Source organism: Littorina saxatilis, linkage group LG4, assembly GCF_037325665.1.
Source record: "Littorina saxatilis isolate snail1 linkage group LG4, US_GU_Lsax_2.0, whole genome shotgun sequence".
Lineage (NCBI taxonomy): Eukaryota > Metazoa > Mollusca > Gastropoda > Littorinimorpha > Littorinidae > Littorina > Littorina saxatilis.
In genome coordinates, this window is record NC_090248.1 from 44,103,762 (window position 1) to 44,130,044 (window position 26,283).

Sequence of the window (26,283 nt, forward strand, 5' to 3'; positions counted from 1 at the left end):
CTTCCGGATCTAAGCTTTTCCGGCACGTGAAGTGGTGTAAACAACTTGGACAGATCAACGTGACTTTTGATGCACATTCAGAAATCCTAGAGGTCTGTGACTGAAGCAATCGCGTACACAAGTAATCCGTGTGTTGCAAAACATATTTGGCGTGTACGTTCATTGTCTGTTTTACTTTTTTGACCCAGAGAAACATCTGTGCTTGACCCCTCTGAAACTGGGGAAAAGTTACAATGCTGCTTCATTTTTGCTTTTCTTAGTTGTACTTTTAGGCAGCCGGTTTCAATGTAAAATTACAAAAGTACAGGATTTAACTTGCAGGGATTACGGAGAATCGGTTTAAGATATTGTAAAGCGCATAGAGCTTTTAGTTATGCGCTATAGAAATCTCCTTAATCTATACATATAAATAAAAGAGAGTGTCTGTCTGTCTGTCTGTGTGTCTGTCTGTCTGTGGTCGCCATACCTCTGAGATGGCAAGAGGCAGGAACAAGATAGTGTGCACGTACACTCCCTAGGTGCCGCAGATGTGCACCTGGGTTTTAGTTTCTTGATTCATTGTTTCCTTTCTCAGATTATGGACCTCCCATTTATTGAATACAGCCTATATGGTGCAAGACCAGTTCAGTGCCTACTGTTCACCTGTAGCAAGCACATCATGCCAGTGATATTAGAGACTTGCTATTGCTCCTATGAGCAGGGGTGTACCTTAACTTTTTTTGCTACCGGCCAGGGGGGCCGGTAAGTCAAAAATTGAACCGGCCCCCCAAAATCCCAACCGGCCCCCAACCTGCCGGGATTTCTTACAACCGCCCCAGCGGCTCGTCGCGTGCTAACCACATACACAAAAAAAGACGTACATTCATACTTATAATGCATACATGTGGATTTGCACTACTAATAACTACCACAAACACACACAAAACTTGATGACTAAAGTGCTATGTCTTAATATAATGATAATTAACCTTGTTTTTATAAAGAATTTAAAATAAAAGCCGCCACAAAGAAACAAGAAATCAAAACCACATTCACACCCTGTCACCCAATCACACACTAAACCTCACTAAAAGTTACCCCCTTTATGTACCCCCTACCACACAATTTACAAAGTAATTTACTATGGAACTCTACTTACCACATAAACACACACTACAAAAGAGTAAATCAGCATTTTTTTTAAATTCAAATTATGTTTTTTGTTGTGTAAAACCAAGTATAAAAAGCTGACTAAAAAAAAAGAAAAAATTCTAAGTTGCTTTCTTGTTTTGTTTCTTTTTCTTTATGCCTGTGTTATTAATATTACTGTTAGATCAAGCAGAAGTATAAAAGTTGCATACCAGCCAAATTTACCACAGCTTAAGTCATAAATAATCAAAAGCATTATATTTAATTTCTATTTCCTAATGAAAACAAACAGATGTTCAGATTTCCTGATCCTAGAATTTTTTTTTTTACTTCCTTAGTTGAAGGGAAATAATTGACAGCAGTAGTACTGTCACTACTTGTACTAAGTTGGTCAGCAATATATTTTGGAAAATGGTCTCAATGAGTATCCCTGCAGTCAATGACATAATTATACATTTCCCAGAAACTGGATCAGTGGTACATAGCAGGCACATCAAAGGAAAAATACAGAGGGCTAGGGGGAATATGTTTGCTCTGGATGGGCGGTCAGATCAAAGGCAGATGCATTGTAAAAGCTGGTTGGCCTTGAGACCTGGGTCAATGACCGGTACTTGCAATCTGAACACAGCTGCCTGTCGAGACACTGACCTTCTTACTCAGGGTCAATGACCGAGTTTTTATCTGAGAGGAAACTGTTTTACAACATGTGAAAATCTCTGAAGGATTGGTGAGCGCAGGATAAGATATAAGAGAGGGGGTGAAGTGAATAGCGCAAAGAGGGGGGACGAAGGGGGGTTTAACTATTTTGACTGATGATGCAATCGCCAGCGGCTCGTGGCACTGGAGGGGTGATGACACGGTCAAGTGAGGCGGAGGGGGGTAGCTGTCTAGCCAATGTGTCTGGCCTTGATTGGTGGTAGTCCGGAGTCCTTCTGAAAGTGGGGGAAGGGGGGGGGGGATGAGTAGGCAGTAGAGAACTGACAGATTTTGAGATCGCCCGCAGAGATATTTGTTCGCCGGCCGTTCCGATTGACTACGTTGCCTAACAACTTTGTGCTTCAGCGAAATTTGAACTCGCCAGGCGGGCGATTTTAGAGGAATTTCGAACCCGCCCGACGCGATTTGAAGTCGCCGGGGGCGAGCGGGCGAGCGCCAAAACTCACCCCTGTATGAGGGGAAGAAATGAAGAATGAAAAATTAACTGGACAGTTCCGGAAATTTCTAGAAGGTAAGGGAGATAACTCTTTTTTGTCTGTGGTCGCCATACCTCTGAGATAGCAAGAGGCAGGAACAAGATAGTGTGCACGTACACTCCCTAGGTGCCGCAGATGTGCACCTGGGTTTTAGTTTCTTGATTCATTGTTTCCTTTCTCAGATTATGGACCTCCCATTTATTGAATACAGCCTATATGGTGCAAGACCAGTTCAGTGCCTACTGTTCACCTGTAGCAAGCACATCATGCCAGTGATATTAGAGACTTGCTATTGCTCCTATGAGGGGAAGAAATGAAGAATGAAAAATTAACTCGACAGTTTCGGAAATTTCTAGAAGGTAAGGGAGATAACTGTTCACCTGTGCAAGACCAGTTCAGTGCCTACTGTTCACCTGTAGCAAGCACATCATGCCAGTGATATTAGAGACTCGCTATAATTGCTCCTATGAGGGGAAGAAATGAAGAATGAAAAATTAACTGGACAGTTCCGGAAATTTCTAGAAGGTAAGGGAGATAACTCTTTTTTGTCTGTGGTCGCCATACCTCTGAGATGGCAAGAGGCAGGAACAAGATAGTGTGCACGTACACTCCCTAGGTGCCGCAGATGTGCACCTGGGTTTTAGTTTCTTGATTCATTGTTTCCTTTCTCAGATTATGGACCTCCCATTTATTGAATACAGCCTATATGGTGCAAGACCAGTTCAGTGCCTACTGTTCACCTGTAGCAAGCACATCATGCCAGTGATATTAGAGACTCGCTATTGCTCCTATGAGGGGAAGAAATGAAGAAAGAAAAATTAACTGGACAGTTCCGGAAATTTCTAGAAGGTAAGGGAGATAACTCTTTTTTTGTATCCAAACAAAGGAGGTAATGATAATGGGATAGCGAGCGTCTTAAATTGCTACAGGGCTCCGCTTACTCCCGGGCGAAGCCGGGCCTGACTGCTAGTAAATAAATAAATAAAAGACTAAAGCGGCCACTAACCTTAACAGATTCAAGAACCAACTGGACACAGAAATATTTATGAAATCAAGTTTGTATGAGTACGATGGTCACACAAGTTACAAATTATGCATGCAATACAGACCAATGTATCTATAGGTTGTTGAACTAATGATGGGACTCATTCATTGAGTGTCCCTAATGAGGTCTAACGAATGACGTCTCACAACGTGCGCGGTCGTCCTTGGCGGTCAAGAAAGCCGCCGCGATCATTGCGCAGACGACACTTCTAGACCGCCAATATTTTTTTGTGCTCATCACGTGCTCCACATAAATCGACCGGAAACGAAGCAATTGGGAAACTTGGATATCTATACGTACCTAAAGAGTAAGGTTACAACTTACATTACAAATTATGCAATTCTCATGCACTGTGTAGAGGAAAAAGGGACTGTACTGGGAAACTAAACTTTGTCATAGCCCATTTTAGTTTGGGGGGGGGGGGGGGGGGGGGGAAGCAGCCCGCACACAGTATTAAAAACAGAAAAATAATTATGTTTTGTCAATAACCCGATTTAGCCATTTTTTTGCTTTGGGGGCAGGAGTTATAGATTGTCTTTTGTCCTGTGTGTGTATACGCACATGTGTAAAAGCAAAAATAAAGATGAAAATGAAAAAGTGTTTATGAAAATGTTGCAGGTGTGCAGTATTGTGTGTTCTCCGTGAACCAGCCAGCTGCAGTGATGTCCAAAAAAGCATCAGCCTTTCAAGTCTACTCAGAGGACCAGGTGCATCAGCGACAATCACGCTCCTACAGAAATCCTCAAGGGGACAGCTACAAGTCACCACCGCGCAGTGGAAGAAACCACAGCACAGAGTGGAGAGATGACAGCAACATAGATAGCCACCAGGGCAGACGAAGCACCAGCCCTGTTGGTAGATCATACGACAACAGAACCTATAAGGACTACAATGACTATGACAATCAGAGACTGGAGAACAATTCGTATTCAAGAGACCCCAGGTATGATGAGAATGTCCGTAGAAACAGCAGCAGTGACCATACACAAGCTCGCTATTGTGCGGATGAGCAGTTTGATAGAAGTTGGGAGAGGGAGGAACTCGACAGACGAGATAATTATTCTGTGACCAACAGAGAACGAGCTGGCAGCAGACACCAGGATGATTACCTGAGCGTGGAACCTCCAAGAGACACAGCTGTGAAAGTTGCGAGAGTGTCGGCGCAGTACTCGGATTCTGATGAAGAATGTCTGCATGAGAGTCTCCGGAGAAAGAAACAGAGCAGTCAGCAGTTTTCTGACAACGAAGATCAGCGACGATGGAGCACAGACGATGACTATGATGATTACAGGCAGACTAGGAAGAGAATACTGAGTGACGATAACTACCACAGCCCTTCACCCCCACCGGCTAAAGTCTGGAGAGACGAACAACAATACAGCTCGGAAAACGACCGTCCAAACACACGAAACTATCCAGACTACCCGGTGAATTCCGACAAAGGGCGGATGGTAGCCCCTGCACCGTCTCTGAAAAAGAAAAAAGTCAAAGCATCAAAGAAAAACACGAAAGGAAAGAACAAGAAACAAAAGGTGGCCAGTCTTCAGAACCCTGCAGTCGGTGGGTCATCAAAGATTCAGTCGTTAATGGATGTTCAAATTCCCACCAGCGTCAAGAAGCAGATCGAGGAGAGCAGCAGCACCACGGCTTTACCACGATTCGGAGAAAGTCGCAACGAGTTTCGCTTTAGCCAGGGGAACGAGGACTCAGGCAGGCGCGGTACTTCTCGCGATGAAAGACCTCACTCCAAGTACGAGGACAGTAATAGAAATCGCTCAAGGCAAGAGGATGATGACCGCTTCCTGGATCGCCCGAGAGACCAGGCGTTGAGGCGACGAGACTCAGACTCGAATAGAAAGGCAAACCCTTCCCACAGAGACGGCTATAGCGGCAGACAGAGAACTCCAGACTATGACCGCAGAACGTACCACCACTCTGACGATGAATTTGATCGACAACGCAGAACTAATTTCAGCAGAGACGGTAGAAACGGTACTGATGTTTTGTCAGGCTCGAAACGTAAGAGACAGGGTTCAACCGAGCGACGCGACTGGCAGCGGGGAGGTAACAGAAACTCTCAGAAAGACAGATCACCGGATTTCCGCGCTAACAGTGACAGTGATCAAGATTCAGATCGCGAAGGGAGGAGAAGATCATGGAGAGACGAGAGGAGGGACAGACAGCCAAAGAAAAAGGACGAAGAGAAGGACAAGAATCACAGAGGAGATAAGAAGTCAAAAGCCAAGCAAGCGGAAAGCAAAGATGCAAAGAAAACACCTGTTCCTGCTCCCAAGAAGGAGAAGCGCTCCGATGAAGATGCAAGGTAAGTCCTTTGTGGAGATAATTTTGAATTTTGTTCTGCAAGACAATTTAATGAAAAATAATCAAAAAGGTAGGTCTATAAATTATAAAAAAAATTGTGTGTTAGTACTTTTTACCTTTGCGCACAGACATAATAATTGTGTTAGACATAATGATTCAGTAATCAATATGGAGCCTTTTTTTGCTTTTGCCTTTTTATTTTATTCTGTTTTCTGAGGCTACAGTACTTGCTCTAAAGACCCTAGGCCTAGCCAGGGAATTTATGATTTCTGAATGGAACATCGTACTGATGTTACTCACCAACTCAGTAACTGTGTGTTTTTTTTAATTAATTTTTATAATTTGAAATGTTTTCCTTCCACCAGAATGAAGATTCTGCCTTGCGAGGCGGGAATGGCTGTGCTGCTAACGCACCCCCAGGACATCTGCATCAGAGGTCGTGCTAAGGTCCGCGTGGTGGCCGGGGCAATTAGTGTTATGGGACACGTCATGACCCCTCAGGGGTCAAAGACTCATGACCTCTTCTCACCAACAACCTCCAGTCTACTGACCATAACAACCTGTTCTGCTGAAAAAGATAAGAAGGTTGGTGGCTGACCTCAGTGCATAAGGAAGAACTAAGATCAGAAACTCTAATATAAATTCATTTTGTGAATTGTGATTTTAGGAATCAGAGTGCATAGATCTATGCTGAAATCATAGTTAGCAAGATCTGAAAGTGAAAGTACCCTTTTTAACAGTTTATTGTTATTGCATCCTAATTAATCATTGGCATCATATTGTATATATTTTTTATTGTTTCTCAGGCATTGAGAAAAGCTGCGCGAGCACTGGGCCTGGATGAAAAAGTCACCAAGGACTTCCCAACAGGAGCAGTCATCTTCCTGGCCACGAAGCTGGATTACCCGGCGGCAGACTTCATCTGTGCCCACCCCCCTTTCACACAAATTTTCCGCTACTGCTTTGACAAGGCTCCAAACCCACAGACAGCACCTCCTCCGGACCCTAACAAGGTTGGAGCTGCCTTCTTAACCAGCGACCAGGCCATGTCATCGTTTCTGAAAGTATCGGATGATTTTGAGGACGCATTGAAGAAGTGGAACAGTGCTGTGAAAGAGTCCAGTGAGTATGAATACTGTCTTTGGTTGTTGTTTGGGATGCCTATAGTGGTCATGTTGAAAAAGCCAACAAAACACATAGGACAGTAGATCAGTTGGACCTGGATTTTTTTTTAAATCGGTCGAATTGTCCAAGCTGCAACAAATTGTTGTGTCAGAAAACATCCTAAGTGTCCAAGCTATCGGACATTCATCTGGCCAGGTGGTTAGAACAGTGCATCAGATCAAAAATTAATTAATACATTACCAAAGACCAAGGCCTGAGAATATCTTTGACCATTAAGCGCTCAACACTTGTTTTTGAAACACCAATTCCAGTAGCTTATCTTTTTTTCAGAACTTGCACCTATTGCAGTTTTGTGTGGAGGGGTCAACTGCGGAAAGTCTACCTTCAGTCGCTACATGGTCAACTCTGCTCTAAACAGGTGAGAATTTGTGTATGTTTGTTGGGTGATGCTTACCTGTATACATTTACCTTTCTCTTTTTTTTTTTAATGCGAACATTGGCTCTTGCTCCTAGTGATTGTAGTTACACAAGAGGTTTTTTTGACTGTTTTTTTGTGTGTGGTTGCTACAAGGGCAGTTAGATGCTGTCATCAGGAGATTGTGGATTCTGTTTCAGGTGTGCCACTGTCTGCAATACCTGCTTTTGCGGGTTACTTAGTGTGTGATCTTTAACATGTGCTTACTGTGCACGCAAAGGCAGGACCAGCAGGCAGAAATCTTCACATATACAGCAGTACCTGCGATGTGTGGACCCTCCCATGAGAGAACACCTCCCTTAAAAAGACACCTTCTCTCATCCCGTTTATATTACCTCTACTAAAGTATACCTGTCATGAAAGGCCACCTGCAATGTAGGGCCACTTGTGGCTGGTCCCAAGGGTGTCCTTTCATCACAGGTACCACTGTATGATGTACAGTTGACTCTGGAAAGCTGTACAGTGGAACCCCCTTTTTAGACCTCCCCAAATCTGAAGAAATCGGGTCTTAAAATGGAGGGTGTCTTAAAATGGAGGTAAATTTACAGAGGTTATGAACAGAAAATCTGTTTAGGGGAGGGGTCTTAAAAGGGGGTTCCATTGTACAAATATTCTTTTCCTGATCCAGGTATGCAGGTAGAGTTCTAACCCTGGGATCAGAAACACTTTGATGCATTGCACGAAGCACTGAGCTATGACCCATGTCTAATTTTAAGAAGAACCATTTGTTTTTCAGTTTTCCCAAAGTGTGCTACTTGGACTGTGATGTTGGGCAGACAGAGTTCTCTCCTCCTGGCACAGTGGCACTTACAGTTGTGGACAAACCTATGTTTGGTAAGATTACATTTTGTGGGAAAATAGCAGTTTGAATTTTTCTGGACTTCTATGACTATTGTGGACAGTTTCTGAACAGAGAGAAAGAAAGACAGAGAGAATTTAACTTTTACTTGACAGTATTTTGTTGGAAAAATTGACCACTTCAAAGCTGAAGTTGTGCCTGACAGTATGATTGATGCTTTCTTTGCTTTTCTTTCTTGGATTTTTGATTTCATTTGATTTAGAAAACAGAAAATTGTGTTCTTCAGTGTTTGTCATTATGTTTGATATGGACTGTGTTCTTTTGCTTTCAGGTCCTCCATTTTGTCATCAGAGAACTGCAGAGAGGTATGTCATTCACCATTGTTTTAGTTTGTGTTTGTACTTGTGTGCTTCTGTGTGTGTTTTTCATCATTACTCAGTTTTTGTGCAAGTGCCAGTCTTAAACTTCCATTCCTCTTGTATGTCTTGTTAATGGTTATAAGGTGCAGTGCATATTTGTCATCGTAGATTTGCACATATTTTGAAACAGAGCCTAACCGTTTGACACATAGAAATCAATTTCCTCTGAGAAAAAAAAACATACTGAAGAAACCTAGCATGTATGTTTGAATTGTGTTGCGAATTACCATCATCTTAGTTTAAAATGATAAAACCCTTAAGTCTAGAGCTGAGTCTTTAAATAAGTAATACAGTCAAACCTGTCTGTTACTAAAAACCTAAAGGATGTTCGATTAATTAACCGTTTTTGTTGATTTCTGAATACTTTGTACAATTTAAAACAAAAACAATCTTGTGGTGTGCAGCATGTGTTTCTACGGACTGGTGAGCCCTGGGGACGGCCCCACCCGCTACATCCAGTGTCTGCAACAGGTCTTCCAGGCCTACCACCAGATGGAGCCAGCGCCACCCCTCATCGTCAACACCATGGGCTGGAACGAAGGTGTGTGCTTACATCTACAGTAGAATTCCGCTTCATCGCGGTCTTTGGGGTAAAAAACATCAGTCTAAAAGACGAGTAAAACAGAAAAGAAAAGTACTTTTTTTATTAATTTTTTTATTTTTGCATGGAAAAATGTTGGTCCGTTGTTTTTTTCAGGGTCCAAGCATGTCATCGTGATAAAGCCGAATTCGCAATATAGTGGAACGCGATATAGTGCAATTCCTCTGTACTTGTTGATGTTACTGAATTTATGGTTTCATCCGAGAGATAGTTGCAGTGGATTAAAGTAGCTGTAAAGATGAGCTACCAAAACTGAACTGTGCTCTACAGGTTGTGTGCAAGTGGAATATTTTACATGTTAAAATAAATGAATAAGCCTGTGAATACTGGACTGCCTATGAACAAAGTTATAAACAATGTCTGACTATGAACAATTTATACAACAACAACAAATGTACAGAAACAATGACTATGGACAATCTATAACAACAACAAAAAGTCTGACTATGAAAACCGGCCCCCGTAGCGCAGTGGTTAGCGCATCGGGCTGCGGGCCGGGAGGTCGTGGGTTCGAATCCCATCAGGGTCATGTGGGTTTTTCGGGCTACGGTCGGCTCCTACCCAGAGTGGAAGTGCTATGGTTCCTATGGGAAGGCTGGAATCACACAGCCGAGTGTCATTCACTTAACGAATGCGACTTTGAGGGTGCTCAGGTTCTGTTTACCTGACCAACACCGCAGGTGCGGCAGTTCTCGGGCCTGGTTGACACCAGGATATACTATGACAGTAAGCGTAGAGTGCTGCCCTGTCACGTAGTCTCAAACCAAATTGGAAATCCATAGCATCATCATTATAATCATCCTCATCTCATTAATCATCCAAAATTATAAAATGTCCTTGCTCTTGTGGCCCTTCATGCCCGGAGCTCTCATGGTGACCTTGGTCTCAGTGTTCCTGTTCCATCCTTCCCTGAATAGTACTTCTGCTGTCAGTCTTCAACGTGTGACGTTCTGGGGGGTCGACGGAGGGACGTGGTGGCGGTCTGCTCTCTGGAGGGGACGCTCACTTAGTCTGGCTCCGCGACTTAGCAGTCAATGTCGTTAGTAGGGGGCATAGTAGGTAGTGGGCTGAGTCCGTTAGCTCGGGACAGACCCACTACTGAACACCGTCGAAGTGACTCAGCAGAAGTGCAGTGTCAACTTCCGAGGGTAGCCTACCGCAGCGACCCGACATCCCTCCCTGGAGCGTCTGTAAAATCGACAGGTCTGGCAGCGGAACGAAATTCAGATGTGGATGGAGCAGCGAATGCAGGGACGGGGCGGCGTGAGAGAATACCGGAACAAGGAACAGGTGTAAGGTACAAAACAAACAAAAAACACAAAAAAAAAAAAAAAGTCTGACTATGAACAATATATAAATAAAATGTACAGAAACAATAAGAAAAATGATTTCATCCTTTACAGGTAATATAAATTTGCATTTGAACTTGAAACATATAGGGTATGTTAGAATTTACACAGGTAAATAATTTATCTTAGAACTGACAGAAAATACAGCTCAAAGTGGTGGTACAAATTGCTGGTTTAAACAGTTTTAATTCAGATAATTACAAATAACAATGCTGCATACAATCAATTAAACAACTGGAGCACAACAAGCTATGCTTATGACCTGTATTTTGTATAATAACTGTATTTTTGTACGGCAGGAATTGGACTGAAGCTGTTCGTGGACATCCTTCACCTCATCACGCCAGACCTGGTCATCCAGCTGAATCTCGCCTCCAACGTTCTCAATTTTCCCGCCATCACCCCAGAGTACCCTGCTCTTGAGGCTGGCTGGGTGTACAACACGGAGCCCGTGGGTGATCCCCCTTGAATTCCTTACCCCCGCCCTTGTCGCGGTAGTTATGCACCAATGTTTCTTCACCCTGAAGATCATCCAAGGCAGAAATTCTGTGTCCCCCACTTCTGCTGAAGATGCTGGCTTTGAAATGAAGCCAGGCCCCATGATTCCCTGTTGGGAGTGAAACGGACATGATCCCCAGTCCTCATTTCTGAAAAGTTCTTGTTTCCTTACCCAAAAGCAGCTGTTATAGCTACCGGAGTTCCTGTGCTTCAGATTGAAACAGCTGTTATAGCATTGAAACACAGCTACCGGAGTTCCTGTGCTTCAAATTGAAACAGTTGCAGCACCCAGTCCCAGAATTCCCTTCAGAACCTGTTTTCAGCCCAAGGTCCCGTCCCGCTGTTTTCAGTCATACCCGAATGCAAATGTTTCACTTTGAAGCTCGCCCTTGGAACTCGCCTGCAAAGTGAGACAGTTGCTATGATGTCTTCAGTGACAACGGCAACTGGTTCATCATTGAGACTCATCAACGTAAAACAGTTGCAATACCAAGCCTGTCCTTGCAAAGGTCCCATCAGAGTCCCTGTTGCTGTTTTGAATTATGTCCAGATGCAACTGGTTCAGTTTCATTGAAACTCACCAACCAGAAACAGTCGCATCGAAAGGTCTGTCAGAGTCCGTGTTGCTGATTTGAATTACATCTTGCAACCGCGTCAGTATTGACTCTCATCAGTCAAATACCTTTTCCAAATCCCTGATGCTGGCTTGAGTAACATGCAACTGTTTCAGCAGTGAAGCTCACCTCACCTACAAACCCCTATTTGAAGTGAATCCGTTATAGTCCCTTATCCATCACTCCAAAAGCTCCCATTGAAAGCCCCTTTTGATTCTTGAGTTCTACTCAGTTTCAACCCTTTAGCTATTGACTTAAAATAAGAGGAATGTTGAAATTCAGGTATATGATAACCTCTCTCCATTCTTATTTATCATATGCTCAGCAACATGGATTTACAAGAGATAGCTGTGGAGCCTGTTTATGTGAAACAAGGGTCAGTCTATCGAGAGGGAGAACGGCATCAGTTTGAACTACAAAGTCCCTACTTAAATGCTGGTATCTTCATATCTCCATCCCATCCCCCAATTCCTTATCAAAATCCCAGAATTCCCAAACTCTGAAATACCAGTATCATATTGAAATTCATGGAGAGATGCAACCACCGTTCTCACTCATAGGAACTAGCACTAACTTCATAAGCTACTCTTCAAGGTTCAGGTTGAAAAGCCTGAGGGGTCGGGTATACCCCCGTCCTCACTGCCCCACCCAATACTACCATGCTGAAAACGTTCAGGTGTCCCGAGCAAGAGGCCTCAGTATGCCCCACCTCACTGGCCCACCCCACTCCCATTCTGAAAACTTTCAGATGTCCACAGCAAGAGGCCTTTGAATGTGACTTATGTTCCACTGCACTGGCCAACCCCACACCCATGCTGAGAACTTTCGTGTGTTCTGAGCAAGAGGCCTGTCTATTCCCCACCTCACTGCCCCACCCCACTCCCATGCTAAAAACTTTCAAGTGTCCTATTCCTGAGCAACAGGCCTCTCTCCATCTCACTGGCCCACCCCACTTCCATGCTAAAAATCTGCAGGTGACCCAAGCAACAGGCCTGATCCTACCCCACACCCCCACCAATCCCCCTGCCCCTTTCCCAGCCACTCTTCCATTCCCCGACTCCTTGTTACTTGGCCAGTCACTGTTTTAGAGGCCTTAAAATGCTTGCTGGAAGGCAGTTTTGCACTGTCCCTTGGCGGGCTTGGTTTTGTGCAAACATCCTTTCTCCCCCGAAAGCCCGCTCCAAGTTGACCACAAAACGCCCAAGCGGTAAGTCCAGCGCAACTGACTTGCCGTGGTTCTTTGATGGAGCCGTCATCTCAACACAAGCCACCTTTACCTAACTGCATTCGGGGTTTGCTGATCTCTACCAGATCACCTCCCGTTTGTCCCTTGCAATTCCGTTATCAGTGTCTGCTGTAGTCGCTGGTTGCATCTCTTCTTGCCAAATCAACTGCCAGTGGTATGGGCTTGTGGAGCAGTTATCAGCACTAAAGGCACCTTGCCCCCTTCCATCCATAGTCCATTGATCGACTGCCAGTGGATTAGATGTGTGGATATTTGATGGAGCAGTTATCAGCACAAAAGTTGCCATGCCCCAGCTCCACCCATAGTCCATTGATCGCTGCTGACTTTTTCCTGGCAATCCCTACATCGGTGTCTGCTTTGGTCACTGACTCACTGCTTCTCTTCTTGCCCAATCCACTGCTGGTGGTTTGATGTATGGAGCTGTGGTTATCTGATGGAGCTGTCATCAGCTTTTTTCCTACACTGCTCCATCAATAGTCTACTGATCACTGCCAACTTGTCCCTCAAAATCTGAGCAATTGCTGTTCCCTGGTCCCAGCTCTCCCCTCTACCCACCCCCCCCCCCCCCCCTTCTTCTCACCGAGTCTTTATTCACTGTATTTGCCAAAACATTTTGGAAAAAAATAGTTGATGAAAATTTCATCTTTTGAATTGTTCAACGTTGTTTTTTTCTTTGTTTTTTTAACATTATTTTGTGTTGGTCTCTTCTTTTGCAAATATATCAAAAGATTGTTTTTTATTCAATTCATACTTTAATAACAACATTTTAATGCTTTTAATATTCAAGAATTCTTATGGGAAAATATTTTGTCGTTTTTTTTTCCTTTTTATTTTTTTTAAAAGAAGAAAACATTACTTCAGTTGTCGCCATGGAAACCTCCCTCCCTTACCACTGTTCCTCTACCCCCAAATCCTGCTGGCATTCCCCCAACCCCTGCCGCCATCCCTGTTCACTGATAGCCCTGTATCAGCTGCATTCTCCGTAGTTATGGGTCACACGTTTTGTGGAACAACCAGGCCTGATGCCCTTCTCATAAGGTACATGCTTGGTTTTCTTGTGTGTGTTGTCTTTTTCTTCCCATTTCTCTGGCTGTGTATCATTCTCCTAAGGGATTGAGTTCATTGTCATGTCATCATGTTAACAGGAGTGCTAATTTTCCGGTTTATTCCTGTTTAGCGTTTTAGGGGAAAAGTTCAAACATTTATTTCCAGTTTGACTGTCAGGTATACCTGTATGTTTCGAAACTGTCATGAATTGTGTTCCTATGTAGGGCTCCTAGGATTTACAGTTTGAAGTTTGAACATAATGCAGTCCTAGCAACCGGTTGTTAAAGTGTAAGAAATAGATGGTGACAAAAACAAAACAAAACACCAAGAAAGTAAAAACGAAGAAAGATTTGTGCTTTAAGTCTGCTTGTTTTGATGGTCAGGAATGAGAGAAGGGATCGTTGTAAACTGTTCATGGATCATTGAATGCATTTACAGAGGACCCCCCCCCCCCCTTTTTTTTAAGATCTGAGAAAATCTTGTCTTATAAAGGAGGAAGTCTTATAATGCAGCCAATGGAGGTAAATTTATAGAGGTTGTGATCAGAACTTCTAGAGAAAAAAACAAGTCGCGTAAGGCGAAATTACTACATTTAGTCAAGCTGTGGAACTCACAGAATAAAACTGAACGCACTGCATTTTTTCCCAATGACCGTAGTCCGCCGCTTGTGCAAAACGGAGTGAAACTGACGAGCCTGTTCAGCGCGGTAGTGGTTTCGCTCTGCTGCATAGGACGCTTTTCTGTACCTCTCTTCGTTTTAACTTTCTGAGCGTGTTTTTAATCCAAACATATCATATCTATATGTTTTTGGAATCAGGAACCGACAAGGAATAAGATGAAATTGTTTTTAAATCGATTTCGGAAATTTAATTTTGATCATAATTAAATTACATATTCTTACGCAACTCACATAGATAGCATTAACTTCAGTTAAAGTGCTAGGACACTGAACTACGCTTCACCCCAAAGGGGAAGCAACCCCCTAAAAAAGAACGGCATTGACCTATAACCCAAGCTATACAAGAGTCGAGGTCATACCGTCACGTGACCTATCACGCGTGACTCGACCGCCGCCGTGCTGGAAACTCACTCCTACTTCAGCTACCAGATAGCTCGGACGCTTTTTACACTACGCTGCAGGCTTTTAGCCTACTGTCTTCTGGACAGTGTTTCACCCCGTCTACAGGTCCCTGCTTCTCATGCACAAGTTTGGGTGAGCTCGTTTTAATTTATTTGCTTTTGCTTGCGTTTCTTTCTTTCTCCGTTGTTCGGTCTGATTGTTGTTTATCAATATCATATCTCAGACTGGTTTTTGTCAGCAATGGCTGACAAGGAGAATTAGAAACCACAGACTAGTCAGTAGCTGCTGAGGTTTCTCCTTTTACGTTTCGCATAAAGAGAAAGGCAAAGGCACTACCATTTCAGTCTCTAACTATTACGTCTGTTAAATAACCTTGTATGGTTGAAAACGACGTTAAACACCATATAAAGAAGAAAGAAAGAATGTCTGTTAATTTTGGACCCTATGAGTCCAATCGTGCTGAAGCAGGTTAAATTTAGGTTACTTCAGCCAAGACAAACGCAGTGGGAAAGAGAATACTTGTGTTTAAGATAGTTTTTCTTCCCTTTTTGAGATGTTTTCGACCCAAATGTATAACATGTTGCCATTCGTCGAGTTTGCGCTCGCTCCCGGCGGGAGTGGGCGACGCAGTTTGTTGTCACGCATCGAGGTTCCGCCTTCATGCACAGTCACTTCGGCTGACGTGCACGCAGAGGAGTGTGTTTACTTCATACGAGGAGCGTTCACGCTCTACAGGTTAGTCAGGTTCACCGGTAGCCAGGTTCTCTGGTGAAAGTGTTCCAGTTGGGCCGGAACTAGTAGCCCCCCCGCCGCGGCTGGGGGGTGAAAGTTTGACTTTCCCGAGGCTATCGCTCTTAGCAAGCGGAACTCGGGGGGTCAACACCGGACAACAAGTTGGGCCGGAACTAGTAGCCCCCCCGCCGCGGCTGGGGGGTGAAAGTTTGACTTTCCCGAGGCTATCGCTCTTAGCAAGCGGAACTCGGGGGGTCAACACCGGACAACAAGTTGGGCCGGAACTAGTAGCCCCCCCGCCACGGCCGGGGGGTGAAAGTTCGACTCCCCGGAGGCTATCGCTCTTAGCAAGCGGAACTCACGGGGGGTTGACACCGGACAACGAGACAGATGTACTCACGGGCAGACTTTTATGTCTCGGTGAATGTGTACATGTCTCAACTTCCTCCTTTTGGGCAGGAAGCTGCTTTCGGGCAGGCTTTGCACGGTTCTTCTGTTTTGCAATCAGCCTCGCCTGTGGTGGATCGTTTTAGTGACGCAGCTAGTCACAGCGACTTTCACGGTCCAGCCTCAGCAGATTCGGAGTTCGATGATTCTCACTCAGTTTCTGAGGAGGAAGTTGATGGCAAGTTGTCACTCTAACTTAAACCAGCTATGGTTACTGCAGCTCAGGTGTCTGCCAAGTACTTCGCTGAAGGGGTGACAGCTATGACAAGCTCTGCGGCACCACCACCCTCAGTGGTGTGTGATTTCCGCCCTGCTTTAACGGAAGTTCAGGGATATCGTTTTAGCGAGTCTCCTTCTGTTGCTTGCGAACTTTCCAAGGTGCTGGCTAGAACTTCGGGTTCTGAGAATAGCTTGCCTGTGGATACTGTGCCTTTACTGGCTGCACACGGTCAGGCTCCTGATGCTGCTCAGCCATGGCTTGCCTCAGACCAGTTACGGAAGCGAGCACTTCGTTTCATTCACGCAAGTTTGCTCTCTCCCGTCGTCATCACAGTCTTATTGAGACTTACGCTTTGCCGGGTGCACCGCTTCCGGTCACTCCGGAGTTGGCTAATCTCAGGGAGGATGTCTATCGTTGGACAAAGCTTGCGCTTACTCTGAAGGCGCATTACTTGGTTTGGGGGAGACGGGAAGATACTCGTTGGAACTTGCGTCTCTTTCAGAGACACTTCTTCGATCTCTTTCGCGGTCGGTCGCGGTGTTGTTGAATCCTTTCGATTTTCGAAACGACGCTAGCGTGAAAGACGTCCTCATACTCCTGGCCTCTTTGGCTAAGGTTTCAGCCGAACAAATGTCAGTCGCGGCACGGTTGTACGCACATGCGGCTTACACACGCAGGGACGCTTTCTTGTCTGGCTCTAGAATTGAACTTGCGGAAGTTTTCTCATATGATTCTCCTTTTCCATCACTTCCTTTGTGGGCAGCGATGCGGCGTTGCTTTCGCTTGCGTCACCCGCGCAAGTAACGCTTCACTCGCTGAGCGATATCCGTAGGCCTAGGTTACACCAAGCCTAAGAACTTAGTTTATTCTTTTCTTCGTACTACGGAACCGCTTCCGGTTGCACCGTACTTGTCGATCATACATCTTTAATGTTCATAGCAAGGAGAAACTGTCTGTTTTCAAGAACAATGATCTCCTGGCTGTGGAAGATCGTGGCCGCACTTCTTTCTATTATCGTCTTGGTGCAAGATTTTGATTCATTCTTTCCCTTGTGCGGTTTCGTACTCACGGGATGGGATGCCTTTGTGTTCTGTCGGGACACATATTCAAAGGGCTTAGCTTTGCTGTTCTTCTGGGAAAAGGCCTCGGCCGACAGTATTGTTCTGTCGGTGAGACTTAAATCTCTTCCTTGCTCGAGGGTTTTTCTTTGCGAATCCTCCTCTTTGCACGCGGACTCTTTAACAGAGAGAATCTCACAGCAAAAGGAAAAGCCCACGGCACGCCTCGGCTTTTCTTATCAGAGAAAAGCGCTAAGCTGGCCGTTCTCAGCTTTGGGTTTTATCTTCTTCTCGGTGTGGCACGTTGCCAAATACCCACCACTTTATCTCCTCGAGGCGATTTAGCGGTAGGGTTCAGTGGGCAAACAATAGCACGATTTCTTGCATACTCTTGGCACTTGTCAACTGGAGTCTTAGCGTTCTTCTCTCTGCCTCTGTGTTTTCCCACAGCGGCTGGAGGGGCGATTAGAACTCTCACTTTATTGAGGGAGGCACTGGGGCCCTTCCTTTTGGGTCACTTATATAGATCGTGCCTATGTTTACTTCCACCTTTGGATATACAAAATGGATCGGAAGTGGCTACTTTTTATTTAATTCAGTTCTTCAGGGCTCTGGTTTCGTTTGATAAGCAATCAAATGAAGAGCCGGAACATGTTACTGTTAGTGTCTTTTCTTGACTGGTTCACAGACACAACCAATCTTTGGATTCTCACACCACTGCTCTTACAGGGCGTTCCCGTTGGTTCTCTCTCCACCAGCGAAGCAGTTCTGTCTCTTGTGGAATTCTTTCCCCTTGTCAGGGGAGAACAGGTGTTGATTCAATCGGACAACATCACAGTGGTCTTTTATCACGAGAAGCAGGGGGTGGCATCTCGCTCCCTATCACTGCCACAGCGAGCATGCGAGGTTTTGATGTGGCTTTTACCACCACGAATTCTTATTAGCAGTGAAGTACCTTCTGAGAGGCTCTATGGCTTGGCAGACTCTAGTCGGTCGGCCAGGAATGTCCACTTGGATCGGACTCTATCTCGCTATGCGCTTCTACTCCTTCTGGTGAATTTGGAGAAGCCGCTGATAGAAGTTTTGCCTCTCGGTACTATCACCTTCTGCTAAATGTTCGTCTCCCCGTTCCCGGATAATACTCTCGATTCTACTTTGAGCGGCCTGTTGGTCTCACATTATGGGCCCATTCAATCTTGTTTGCCAGTCCTTTAGGCTGGCAAGAAGGCGCCGTTTTTTACACTCGAGCCACACGGGTGTCTACTGTACGGGAATCATCGAGACGCTCAGGGGCTTCTGCCTCATCTCTGGATTTGGTCTAGAGATTCCATAGGGGTTCAGCGTCTTCGTTTTTGTTTCACTTTGACTGGCTTGGAACAATTGGCGTATTTTTAAAGAACCCCACTTCTCTCCGTTCAATGCGGGTGGCGAACCACCTATCCTGGCTTTCCGAATTTTCTCCCACGTCTCTGAATTAAGACTTTATGCGATATCAGTTGCACTGACACAGCTAGGTCGCAAAACATTTTTTCACTTGGGTTCTTTTTAGCCAGCGTGATTAAGGGAACCTCCCTTTGGTTGGCTGAAAGCAAATCTCCAGTCCCGGCTTGGGATTTGCTCCTAGTTTCGGAGTTTTTGAGTTCGGATTGTTTAATCCTTGACAAATTAGCCTTGTTATTCTAAATACGGGAAGCCGTCATACTTACTCTAGTAGCTTCTGAGAGAAGTGCGAGTAAGTGCATTTTCTGTCTGGTTTTTGCTTTAGACATCTCTTTGGAGAAAGACTGATCTATAGCGCTTAGGTTTAATTCAAAATTTCTGACAAATAAGCAGAAACAGGGGTAACCAGATCCGATAATACAATTCTACCAATTTGCAATATTTTGGCTCTGCTAGAGCCATATTTAACAATTGTACATTTCGAGTTTAAATATATTTCTGACTCGCTTGACAAGTGGCCCCCTTCATCCCCTCCTTCCTCGTCCTGATATGGCTCTGTGTAGTCGGCTGGACGTTAAGCAACAAATAAACAAACAAACTGATCTGTTTAGATCACCAGAACAAAGGCTTTTGTTTATTTCCATCAACTTTTCTAGAGGCAATGATTTAGTGAAGTCAACCTTAGCTAAATGGACTGCCACATTGATTAGGCAATGCCTACAGTGGTGGCAGGGAAAAGGGGGGGGGGGCAGTCAGTCCTCCCTTTTCAGGCAGCACGGGCTCAAGAGGTCAGAGTGTAGGCCTCTTCTTTATCTGTTCTCAAGTCTGAGAGACTTACATAAGTCATGAATGCAGCTCATTGACCGTTCAAGGACATAGTCATGAGTTTTCTATCGGCGGGGTATTTTAAGTACCCGCTATTTTAATACACATCTACTAGACATCTTCCGCAGAAGATGTCTTTTTATGTTTTCCTGGGAACGTATCTGGTGCTCGGCAGAACATTAATTTCGGTTTGCCAGCTTTTGTAGCTACAGGCCAGATACTTGCAAGATGTTAACTGTGAGTTCATTTGCCCACCACCTAAATTAGCAATCTGCTATCTATGTGAGTTGCGTAAGAATATGTAATTTAATATAAAATTTCAAAAATAAATTTTGATTTAATTAATATACTTACCAACTCACATATTGGATTCCCTCCCGGCCTGCCCCGCAAATTTTTTTAAGGGGTTATATGTTTCAATACGGAATGGGTTTCACCGGTATACATCCTGCGCAGGCGCAGTACACCGGTAGTGTAAATAACCATCAAGGACCATGCCTTGTATGGCATACGGTTTTTGTTTCAGAGTTATTTTCCCACGTTGCCATGTAAGAGTGCTTCCATGTCTTATCACAAAACGAAGTTTTGCTTAGGGTTTCCCTAAAAATGAACAGATCACTTCAGTAGGAGTGAGTTTCCAGCACGGCGGCGGTCGAGTCACGCGTGATAGGTCACGTGACGGTATGACCTCGACTCTTGTATAGCTTGGGTTATAGGTCAATGCCGTTCTTTTTTAGGGGGTTGCTTCCCCTTTGGGGTGAAGCGTAGTTCAGTGTCCTAGCACTTTAACTGAAGTTAATGCTATCTATGTGAGTTGGTAAGTATATTAATTAAATCAAAATTTATTTTTGAAATTTTATATTTTTATATTTTTAATTTTCAGAGCTTGTTTTTAATCCAAATATAACATATTTATATGTTTTTGGAATCAGGAAATGATGTAGAATAAGATGAACGTAAATTTGGATCGTTTTATATAAAAAAAAATTACAATTTTCAGATTTTTAATGAACAAAGTCATTAATTAATTTTTAAGCCACCAAGCTGAAATGCAATACCGAAGTCCGGCCTTCGTCAAAGATTGCTTTACAAAAATTTCAATCAATTTGATTGAAAAATGAGGGTGTGACAGTGCCGCCTCAACTTTTACAAAAAGCCGAATATGACGTCATCAAAGGTATTTATCGAAAAAAAGAAAAAAACGTCCGGGGATATCATTCCCAGGAACTCTCATGTCAAATTTCATAAAGATCGGTCCAGTAGTTTGGTCTGAATCGCTCTACACACACACACGCACAGACAGACAGACAGACACACACACATACACCACGACCCACGTCTCGATTCCCCCTCTATGTTAAAACATTTAGTCAAAACTTGACTAAATGTAAAAAAAGATCTTTATACGGGAGAAGTCTAAAATCATGGTGTCCTAAAAGGGGAAATCCACTGTCATTTGAAAGTTTGGAGCTGACAGTAGCTATAGGGCTTATTTTTGTCTGTCCTATTTTGATGGATGTCTTGTGCACACTTCCTGTGTGTTATATTTTGTTTGTCATCACCGTCTGCATTATTTCTGTTGATAAGCGTTAGTACATGTACACATGTAGTAGTGGTTATGGTTGCACTTGTCAGCGATAGGCTTGAACTATTTTAATCAGGCTGTGGTTGTCGAGGAAACCATGAGCGCTTGATTTCATTTTCAAGAGAGAACTGAACAGGCTCTTAAATTCATGTACACGGATTGCCATCGGACTGACTGATTGATTGAAACTTTGTCATTTTTTCTCCCTCTTAGATAGTTAGTCAGGGTACGTTCAAGTTTAGCCTCGCACATAAATACTTACAGTTAGATATTTTGTATTTGATAATATCCACACATAGTACATGTAGTTAAAACGTCTTCATCAGATGCTGTTTAAATGGCGTTCGACAAGGCTGTGTTAGACTTGTGGCCAGTGGGGTGCGTTTTCTTTACAACATTCATGGATGTGAGATCCGATGTTTCTGACCGTACTGATTATGATGGTCTCAATTCTGTTCTCTTTTTCTCAAAACTGACCAACAGGTGGTGGGAGATGCTGATGACGCTGGGTCAAAGAGAAAGAAACACCAGCTGGTTGCGGTCAAGTCTCTGGTCACTTCACGCTTTGAGTAAGTTGAGGAGACAGTTTTGTTGTACAGTGGAACCCCCCTTTTTATGAAAAAAAAGAAGAAAATCTGAAAACATAAGGTCTTAAATTGGGGTGTCTTAAAAGGGGGTTCCACTGTATCTGTTCTTTGTCCTTTCAGCTTGTGGAGGCATTGCTATAAAACAGTGGAACCCCCCTTTCAAGACCTGTTTTAAGACAACTCCCCCCCTCACAGTTTTTTGTTGGTCCTATCCTGTGAAAAACTGGGAATTTTGTCCCCTGTCTGTGTGATGTTTTCTGTTTTGTTGTTTTTCTCCTTTTTTTTTTTTAACCATTGCTGTGCTCTCTTTGCTTACAGTCACACTCGGGTCAAGCTGACCCCAAAGAACATGCGTGACCTTGCCCTTCTGTCCCACCTGATGCAAGGATTTCCTACCACTGTGACCTTGACCTCTGCTGTCCCGTACATGGTGCCGTGGAACAGGTTTGCTGTTCATGTCTGCCACAGCGTGGTGCCTCGTAGGCTGGTTGTGGACACGCTGAATGCTTCCGTTGTTGCCCTGTGCAGAGCTGATTTGTCAGAGGTAAGGGATGGGGTTGGGGATAGAGTTTGTCTGTCTGTTTTTCTACTTCTCTAGCTTATTGATTTTTGAGAGAGAGATAGTTTGTGTGTGTGTGTGTGTGTGTGTGTTTGTGTGTCTGTGCGCACCACCGTGTATGTGGTTTTGTGTTTGTGTTTGTCAACTTTTTGTGCCACTGTGTGTGTGTGTGTGTGTGTGTGTTTATCTGGATGTCTGGTTTTGTGTGTGGATGTGTGTCTGTGGGTGAGTGCATGTGTGTGTATGTAATGCAGCCGCTTGGAAGGTTTTGGATCTTGTAAAATTTGATCAATAAAGAAAAAGTTTGACCAAAGGCTGACCACGAGATATGCTTGGCCACAGTGAAGTGACTGTACTGAAACATGATGCATTGCCAGAGAAGGCACACTGTTAAGGAGGTACATGTATGACAAAACAAATTCTGTTTAACTTTTTCAGGCTGTCAGAATCAGCGAGGACCTTCCTCTCTTCTTTGAGGAGACGCCCATCTGCCAATGCCTTGGATACGGTAATTCATTTCCCTTAATGATGATCTTTTCTTGGATTAGGTGGGAGGGGGATGTGGGTATGCTTGTTTCTTGAAGTGGAAAAAAAGTTAAATTTACACACCTGGTGGGGAGAAGTATTTTTAGTTCAGTGATGATGTGAAAATAATGCACATCTGTAGCTGGATCTTGGGGAGTGTTTGTGAAGTATAATAAAGAAAGATAAAGAAAGATAAAGAAACTCAGTAATGTCAGATCACACAGACAAAAAAACAGACACACATACACACATACACACAGAACTGGAATGAAATGTAAAAACAGGTTATAAACCAATGAGCTTACCAACATTCTCTGTCCTTCTCCCTTGGAATACCTCACGTCCTATCTTTCTCACACACACAGCTGTTGTCTCTCTCTCTCTCTCTCCTGGTCTTTCTCCCCCCATCCTCTCTCTCTCCACTAAAATGTTAGAGATAGTACCGTTGTAATTGTAAATGATTATTGGATACGTATATATGTATAAGTGAAGGTAGTTCCAATAATCTCCCCTAACACACATCCCCTCTTCCCTGGTTTGTAAATGGGCCAATGGCCACAAGTACAATAAACCATCCAAAAGTCTCTCTCTCTCTCACCGTTTTTCTCTGTCTTTTCATCTCACATTGCCAATATTTCTCAATGTTACATTTCAGGTCTAGTGCGTGCCATTGACCACAAGAAACAGACGCTGTTCGTGGTGACCCCCATGTCCCCTGACCGCCTGGCACAGGTCAACACACTGTTGAGGGGGTCGGTCAACATCCCTGACCAACTCTTCCTCAAACAGGTGGGTTGATGATGCTGTACTGTAAACTTATTGCGCCAGTGTAGGTGGCGGGGGTTTGTGTGTGTGTGTGCTTGCGTCTGCGTCTGTGTGTTTTTGTGCTTGCGTCTTTTCACGCGAGTGTGTGTGTGTTCGTGTGCGCACGTGTTTGTTTATGCATGTGTCAGTGTGTGTGTGCATGTAAGCATGTGTCAGTGTGTGTGTGCATGTAAGCATGTACTCGCATATTCCTGGTTGAATGAAGAAATACTTGCTGACTGTTCTTAAATGTTCACGTTTTCTGGAGCCAAGGTGTTTTTGTTGTTTTCTGTTCAGACATTTTATGTAATTGCTTGTATCTAAAGACAAAGCATCCAGATTTGAAGATAAGGGTTACTTCTTGAAATTGGGCTTTGATGGAAAACTGGCGTTTGCATGTTGCTAATGAAGTCATGGGCTTTTCACAAGCAATCAGGAGTTGAAAGGTTTATGTTAGCGTTTTGTTGTTGAGGAGTTTGGGTCTTCTCAGAAGCAGGCGGGAGTTCTAATTCTGATGTTTGCTTTTGGTTTCAGAGTCACATGGAGGATGTTCCGTACATTGACGCCCTGGAACCAGCCATGGCTTTGGCTCCTGTGCGACCGCGTAGTCGAATGCCTCGTCGCAACTAGTCTTCAACACTCTCAACTGTGTATGATTTGTGGTCACTTGGCCTGCTATTGTCAAAGACATCCCTGCTACCGCCAAAGGCTTTGCTACTTCCGTGAAACCCCATTTTAAGACCTCCAAAATCTGAGAAAATCAGGTCTTAAACGGGAGAGAATCTAAGATGGGGGTCAATTTACAGAGGTTATGAAGAAAAAGTCTGAGAAAACAGGGTCTTAAAAGGGAGGAAGTCTTAAATTGGGGGGTCTTAAAAGGGGGGTTCCACTGTAATGAATAGACGTCTGATTTGACTACATGCCTTGTTTTGTTGCTTGGTTTGTTTACCTTGTTGATTTTCCCAGTGAATGGATTTCTCGAGAGTAAAGTCTCAAATTATTTGAGATGCAGTGTAATTGAGCCATGTTTGTATGTATGGGTTTGGTTTTTTTCTACACTATTTCTGGTTTTTGTTTTATTTTGGTTCAATCATGTTTGTGGTCAGTTTTAAAATCAAAAATTAGTTCAATCATGTTTGTCGTCAGTTTTTTTGCAAGTGCATGTTTTGCTATTTTTGTTTAGTTAATCTGTTCTTTCTGTTGCTGTTTTGACAATGTTTTACATTTGCAGAGTCCATACAGTATTTGTTTCTCAATCACTGTTTTTTTAACTGTATATATTAAGTTGTTTTACTTTTATTTTTTGGTTGAAAATTGTTTCTGAAAGGTCATAATTGAAGTGTGTGTCAGCAGTTTGTAGTTTTGTTATATTTCCCCTTTTTCTGCATTTTTTAAATGTTCTTTTTGTTTGTTGGTTAGCTGATTTTGATGGTCTCTCATCAATGTGAATTTTGGCACAAAAATGTAATGTTTCAGCATGATATCTGACATTAACAATAATCAAGAGAGACAGGCAAGTAAAGATTTTTAAATATTAAAATCCTTACAATAATATGTTTCTCTGTTTCTCTTGTGTAAAATTAGCATTCAGAGCTTGAATTGTCAGAAATGTCCATGTGGTTTATGTTTGAGAAGGCTATGAATCCTTGGATTGATAAAAGAGGATGGCCTGATGTAGGTATGCTATAAAATCATTTTTTTATTTGATGGGGAGGGCAGGATTGTTTTACGCCAGGCTTCAAATGAGGAATAACTTGAGTTTTTCATTGCAATTTTTAAGATGATGTGAATTTGGCAAAACTTTCAAATTTCTTTTCATTTTGCTGATATTTTTTAAAGATCTTATTTCCAATGTAATGACATGCTTTAATAACTTGCCAACAAAAGAAGGGAGGATAGAGATCACTGATTTAAAAAAAAAAGTTTGTTCATGGACAGGAGATAAATTAAAACAAAAATCATAACCATTAAGTTTACTTTGATCTCAGACCTCATTGTCTTCATTATCAAACAAGGGTATAGTGATGTTGTACACTGAGAAAACAGTACCAATTTTTCTTGTTTTTCTGTCAAAGAATGCACTTCATTTCTGAGACCAGACATGCTTTGCATTGATAATAGAAAGATTATTGCATAGATAATTTTTTTTAAAGTTATATATATATATTCTCTCTTTGGTTGCTTTTTCTCCTGAAAGAATGCATTTTCTTTATAACGTGATATGCTTTGCATTGCAAATGGTCTCAAGAAAGCTTAATACAAAGATAATTTTGGGGGGAGTACATTCTCTGGTTGGTTTAGTTTACCAAGACATGTACATATATGCAATCGGATTTTGTTACTTTTTTTTTTAATCCATTTTCTAATTTTGTGAAATGTTTTTAAAAGTTTGGTTATGTACATGCACTTGCAAGTTAGCTTGTCTGAGTTTGTACATGTATAGTGTTTTCAAACATGCACGCATGCCTCCACCCACACACACACCCTTTTTTTTTAACATGCATTATACTCTTATTTAAATGCTGAAATAGTTCATTAAAGTTTTTTCCAAACAATGTA

At 43.2% G+C, this 26,283-nt stretch overlaps 1 protein-coding gene across 1 annotated transcript; it reads left to right on the forward strand.

The window, feature by feature from the left end:
* Positions 1-17: 17 nt before the first annotated feature.
* On the forward strand, positions 18-26,281 carry LOC138964839 (polynucleotide 5'-hydroxyl-kinase NOL9-like). Its single transcript, XM_070336886.1, has 14 exons — positions 18-92; positions 3,985-5,689; positions 6,054-6,273; positions 6,495-6,810; positions 7,144-7,231; positions 8,025-8,122; positions 8,419-8,452; positions 8,911-9,047; positions 10,756-10,907; positions 21,733-21,818; positions 22,155-22,380; positions 22,834-22,903; positions 23,576-23,709; positions 24,259-26,281. The coding sequence occupies exons 2-14, from the start codon at positions 4,029-4,031 to the stop codon at positions 24,352-24,354; spliced, it is 3,318 nt and encodes a 1,105-aa protein (XP_070192987.1). The 5' UTR covers positions 18-92; positions 3,985-4,028; the 3' UTR covers positions 24,355-26,281.
* The last annotated feature ends 2 nt before the right edge of the window (positions 26,282-26,283 follow it).